Source organism: Corythoichthys intestinalis, unplaced genomic scaffold (genome assembly GCF_030265065.1).
Source record: "Corythoichthys intestinalis isolate RoL2023-P3 unplaced genomic scaffold, ASM3026506v1 HiC_scaffold_23, whole genome shotgun sequence".
In the NCBI taxonomy this organism is placed as follows: Eukaryota; Metazoa; Chordata; class Actinopteri; order Syngnathiformes; family Syngnathidae; genus Corythoichthys; species Corythoichthys intestinalis.
In genome coordinates, this window is record NW_026651592.1 from 8,526,273 (window position 1) to 8,532,272 (window position 6,000).

At 40.4% G+C, this 6,000-nt stretch overlaps 1 protein-coding gene across 1 annotated transcript in view; it reads left to right on the top strand.

The window, feature by feature from the left end:
* LOC130911200 (prolyl 4-hydroxylase subunit alpha-3-like) overlaps positions 1-6,000 on the top strand; it is a 29,328-nt gene extending 23,328 nt beyond the window's left edge. Inside the window, exons 9-14 of the mRNA XM_057829009.1 lie at positions 660-724; positions 4,789-4,948; positions 5,032-5,094; positions 5,574-5,642; positions 5,725-5,821; positions 5,930-6,000. Coding sequence (XP_057684992.1) covers positions 660-724; positions 4,789-4,948; positions 5,032-5,094; positions 5,574-5,642; positions 5,725-5,821; positions 5,930-6,000 — 525 coding nt within the window. The remainder of the gene's footprint in view (positions 1-659; positions 725-4,788; positions 4,949-5,031; positions 5,095-5,573; positions 5,643-5,724; positions 5,822-5,929) is intronic.

Below are 6,000 nucleotides of genomic sequence, written 5' to 3' on the forward strand. Positions count from 1 at the left end.
TATGTTGAACGTTTATGTCCGTCTTGTGTCTTATCTTTCCATTCCAACAATAATTTACAGAAAAATATGGCATATTTTAGAGATGGTTTGAATTGCGATTAATTAATTTTTAAGCTGTGATTAACTCGATTAAAAATTTTAATCGTTTGACAGCCCTAGTTTAAATGTAAATTGTCACAGCACTGAATGTGCTTTCACAGAAGTCGTCGGTGGGCTACCACAGTCTCTTTCCTATGAGTGCTGTAGGTTTTGGCACGGCTCACCGAGAGTTTCCATCATTTAGGCGAGCTTTATTGAAACACGCCGAGCTATTGCATTACGAAATAAGCTCTCACGTTACATCATGTGTTTTTATAAAGTGACAAATTACGTCCTTGAGAGAGCGTGACACCACTTTCAGTCTAATACGGCCGTTCCAATTGATCGCTAAACGGCTCCGGAACATCTGGGACCTTCTGGCATCTGCACTTGCACTTGTGGCTTGCGGCGAAATTCCCAGGCATTAATTAACATAAATTGACTTGTAAGAGATGTGGCAGATTTAGGGGGAAAATGATTTTCTTTTTCTGACGCCTCGTGGAATTTTCTGTCGCTGGATGAGTGTATAATATCTAACCCAGATGTGGTTATTAATATTTTTTCTTTTCCTTGCTGTTAAGTTGAGAAGATCGGTGGTGGCAACAGGAGAGAAACAAGCCACGGCAGATTATCGCATCAGCAAGAGGTACTTCTTGAAAAGGGGCTTATTAGAAATGAAGGTAGTTTTGAAGTTCATGAAAGGCAATGTCATCACCATTTAATAATCAATTCTTGAGAAGGAGCAGCACGATGTACTATATTTTCCGCACTATAAGGCGCACCTAAACGCCTTCAATTTTCTCAAAAGCCGATAGTGCGCCTTATAATCCGATGCGCTTTATACTGTATATGGATCATTATTAGTTAATCATGGCATGACATTCCCTTTAGCGCAGCTCTATCTCGTGGATGCATACCGCAACCCCAGCCACTACTACTACTACACTGCCTACAAGGCGATGAGCCCTATATATGGAAACAGTTTTAAAACAGGGCATTCAATGAAGGTGTGCCTTAAAATCCAATAAGCCTGACAGTACGGAAATGACGGTAGAAGCAAGAGCAGTATAACATTATCAAAGTGTAATATATGCCGAATAATTGGGGATAGTGACAACAGAAGCAAATTATGATATACAGTGATCCCTCGTGTTTTGCGTTTAATAGGGACCTGAACCTGCTGTGGTAAGTGAAAAATTGCAAAGTTCTTTTTTGTTTTTTTTATTGAAAAAAATCCGCGATGGACTGAGGGCGCAAAGTTTGAAGCGCGAAGTAGCGCAGGATCGCTCTATTTTTTTTTTTATATATACATGTATGTGTATGTATATGCATGTATGTATGTATACAGTGTATCACAAAAGTGAGTAAACCCCTCGCATTTCTGCAGATATTTAAGCAAATCTTTTCATGGGACAACACTGACAAAATGACACTTTGACACAATGAAAAGTAGTCTGTGTGCAGCTTATGTAATAGAGTTCATTTATTTTCGCCTTAAAATAACTCAAAATATAGCCATTAAAACTAAACCACTGGCAACAAAGGTGAATACACCGCATGGGAACTACGTACACATCCCTATATGTCAAAATTGAGTACTGCTTGTCATTTTCCCTCCAAAATGTCATGTGGCTCATTACAGGAGTGGTGTCAGCATTGCTGCAGAGATTGAAGAGGTGAAGGGGTCATTCCCACCACCATGCTTGATTCTAGGCATGACACACTTATCTTTGTATTCCTCACCTGGTCGCCACCACACATGCTTGGGACCATTGGAACCAAACAAATTATCCAAACAAATTAAATCTTTGTCTCATCAGACCATAGGGCATGTTCCAGTAATCCATGTGCTTTGTTGACATGTCTCAGCAAACTGTTTGAGGGCTTTCTTGTGTACCGTCTTCAGAAGAGGCTTCCTCCTGGGGTGACAGCCATGCACACCAATTTGATGCAGAGTACGGCGTATGGTCTGAGCACTAACAGGCTGACCCCCCACCTCTTCAATCTCTCTGACCTCTCTCTCTCTGACAGCACTCCTGTAACGAGTCACATGACATTTTGGAGGGAAAATGACAGGCAGTACTCAATTTGGACATATAGGGATGTACATAGTTCCCATGCGGTGTACTCATTTTTGCTGCCACGGATTTAGATATTAATGGCTATATTTTGAGTTATATTGAGGGGGAAATAAATGAACTCTATTATATAAGCTGCGCAAAGACTACTTTTCATTGTGTCAAAGTGTCATTTTGTCAGTGTTGTCCCATTAAAAGATATACTTTAATATCTGCAAAAATGTGAGGGGTGTACTCACTTTAGTGATGCACTGTATGTATGTACAGTATGTATGTATGTATGTACTGTGTATACATGTATCTGTGTATAAGTGTATGGGTATATGTATGTATATACAGTGGGGCAAATAAGTATTTAGTCAACCACCAACTGTGCAAGTTCTCCTACTTAAAAAGATTAGAGAGGCCTGTAATTGTCAACATGGGTAAACCTCAACCATGAGAGACAGAATGTGGAAAAAAAAACAGAAAATCACATTGTTTGATTTTTAAAGAATTTATTTCCAAATTAGAGTGGAAAATAAGTATTTGGTCACCTACAAACAAGCGAGATTTCTGGCTGTCAAAGAGGTCTAACTTCTTCTAACGAGGTCTAACGAGGCTCCACTCGTGTTAGTTGTTAGGACACACCTCTGTTATTGAGAGAGTTGGTATGCTCTATTAGCCACAGGAGCTAAGCTAAGGAAAAGCTACGAGTGACGTCACCACTTAAAATTAGTATCTCAATAAAAGCATAATACCGATCTACAAAACCGTTGCAGCACAAACTAGCACAAATGACAGACACAATTCTGAATTGAAATGTGGGGCTAGCTGACCTCAGATTTACCCAAAAAGAATTGTAAATATCTCTAGAGCGAAAGCAGCACTAACAAAGCTTTTACAGTACAAACGATTGACATCATTTTTATATAAATATGTCTGATGGGGGGAGGGGGCGAACTTCACAGAGGTCCGTAGAGATGGTCAGAAAGCACATACAGCAATATACAATGTGTCGTCCTTTTTTGTTTTTTTCTTGTCCGTAGATGGTCTCAAAGCACTTATAGCAATATACAATATGTCGTCCTTTTTTTTTTTTTTTAAATCTTAATTTTTTTGTACTTCCGGGTCATCCTCTTGCCGTCGTGTTGTGGGATTTTGCTGTTATGTTGCGGGATTTTTGCTGCTGTGTCTTTGCATTCACCTTCTGAGCCATTCGTGCTGCGAACCATTTGCTGTTGTGTTGTGGCAATTAGGGTTCGTGCTTTTGCCAATTTGCAATCGCGCTTTAGGAACTGGGGATCGTGTTGTGGCGGTTTGCATTCATGCTTTTTTTCTTTTGCAAAGGGTTTGCAATTGGGGTTTATGCTTTTTTTTATTTGCAAAGTGTTGAGACTTTGCATTTCGCCTGACACCTCTCAGCCACCATAATTTCCTGCTCCTGTTCAAATCCACCCCGTCAGTCGACTGTCGCTCGCTCACACGAGCTCGGTCATCAAGATAAGCACATCCCCCGCCCCTTGACGTAGTTAGCACTTTGCATTCAGAAAGCCACATGGCAGAGCTGATCACACTTGGGTTGGGTTGTGAGACCAAAACATTTGAGATTTTTTTGTCGTCACAAATGTATTGATTATTTCATTCATTATAACTTTATACACGTTGCAATGGTCTGTGCGTTTGTTTATTTCATTGCAGTAATTTATACATAAAGTTGCCTGTGTGTGCTATAGGAGAAGAAGAAAAAATGGGCAGAGCAATGAATGAATAAAATAAAACCATATTAAAAAATAAAACTCTCAAATAAAAACTGAAACTATCATGGCAAGAGTCAGTGTAAACTGACCAACCCTTGTGGGTTAGAGTAAGGTTGTTTGCTTGCGTGCTTGAGTGGCCTATTTGAGAGACAATGACACACTCATTTGCACATATACAGATGCTAATTGTGGATACCCAGAGTTGTGGGGATCATCTGATCCCCTTCTGGGCTTTCCAGTAGGCTAAAAAAATGTTGGGTTTTCTAGTGTTAAGGTCCTGGAGTGGCCTAGCCAGTCACCAGATCTGAACCTGATAGAAAATCTATGGAGGGAGCTGAAAGTCTGTGTTGCTCGGCAGCAGCCCCAAAACCTGAAGGCTCTGGAGAAGTTCTGCATGGAGGAGTGGGCCAAAATCCCTGCTGCAGTGTGTGCAAACCTTGTCAAGGACTACAGGAAACGTTTGGTATCTGTAATAGCAAACAAAGGTTTCTGTACCAAATATTAAGTTCGATTTTTGTGATTTATCAAATACTTATTTCATGCAATTAAATGCAAATTTATTATTTAAAAATCATACAACATGATTTTCTGTTTTTTTGTATTAGATTCCGTCCCTCACAGTTGAAGAGAACTTATGATACAAATTACAGACCTCTACATGCTTTGCAAGTGGGAAAACCAGCAAAATTTGCAGTGTATCAAATACTTGTTCTCCCCACTGTATGTACCCATTGATGACATAATGATGCTTTTCTTTAAAAAAACATTATGAGCAAAAACAGCATAGAACTTGTTCTGAGCATTCTCGACCAGTAACAAGCTCAAGCTGCCGCTTAGCCTTGGAGCCATTGAATGGCATGCAAACCATCACAATATGTTACTGATCATTTCAGTGCGTGGCTGAAGGACTCGGCGCACGCTGTGGTCGGCACGCTGGACCGGAGGATTTCCATGGTTACGGGTCTCAACGTGACACACCCGTTTGGCGAGTACCTCCAAGTAGTCAATTACGGCATCGGGGGTCATTACGAACCTCACTTTGATCATGCCACAGTGAGTCTTGGGTGTGTAACGGTTGATATTCTCATCCTCACATTGACAGTTTTTTTTTGTTTTGTTTTTTTAACTGTTGCTAGTCACCGTCCAGTCCTGTATTTAGACTGAAGACTGGGAATCGGATGGCCACCTTCATGGTTTATGTGAGTATTTACAAGAGAATGTTCAGGGATCTGGAAATTTGTAAAGATTTGTTTTCAGCAGGGATTTCAAACATATTTGAGTGTATAAATATACATTAATTTTATTAAAACCAAGCACTATTTCTGGACTAACATCAAAGCTGAGGCATATTTGCCAAAATAGGGGGACATTGTATATAACACTAAAAACTTACTGACAAGCTGCTAATCCTCCTGCTGCTTTCAAACAAACCAATTTTCCCCAGTGCATGTGTGAAAATGTGGAAACTAAAAATAGGCAACATGAATCTGAACTTTGGAACTGACGACGCCAATGAGCTCATCCTTAACAACAGGCATGCCTTTTGATTTATTTAGTCTTTCCCTACCCCATCATTGTCTTCAACCCCCTATTTTGAGCTTCTTGCACGTTTTTCAAATCACGGCTGGATATCATTTGTTGCGCTATGATATTTTATTTTTTTGTCCGTATCAAACAGCTCAGCTCTGTGGAGGCAGGCGGCTCCACAGCGTTCATTTATGCCAACTTTAGCGTTCCCGTTGTAAAGGTAAACATTCTCAAATGTACAATGTGGACCTCCGCCAAGAGAGAAACACTCAGTTGAATCTGCATTTTTGGGTGATTTACAGAACTCTGCCATTTTCTGGTGGAATTTACATAGAAATGGCAAAGGTGACGGTGACACCCTGCATGCTGGCTGTCCTGTGCTTATTGGAGACAAATGGGGTAAGAGAACATGTGAACCACAAAAATGTTTTCAGGTTTCTAGCCACATAAAAATATTAGACTAAAAAGTGTTAAACACGCTGGTGGTCTTCCATCTCTTTGTTGCAGTGGCCAACAAGTGGATCCACGAGTACGGCCAAGAGTTCCGACATGGCTGCAGTCAGAATCATGAGGAGTGA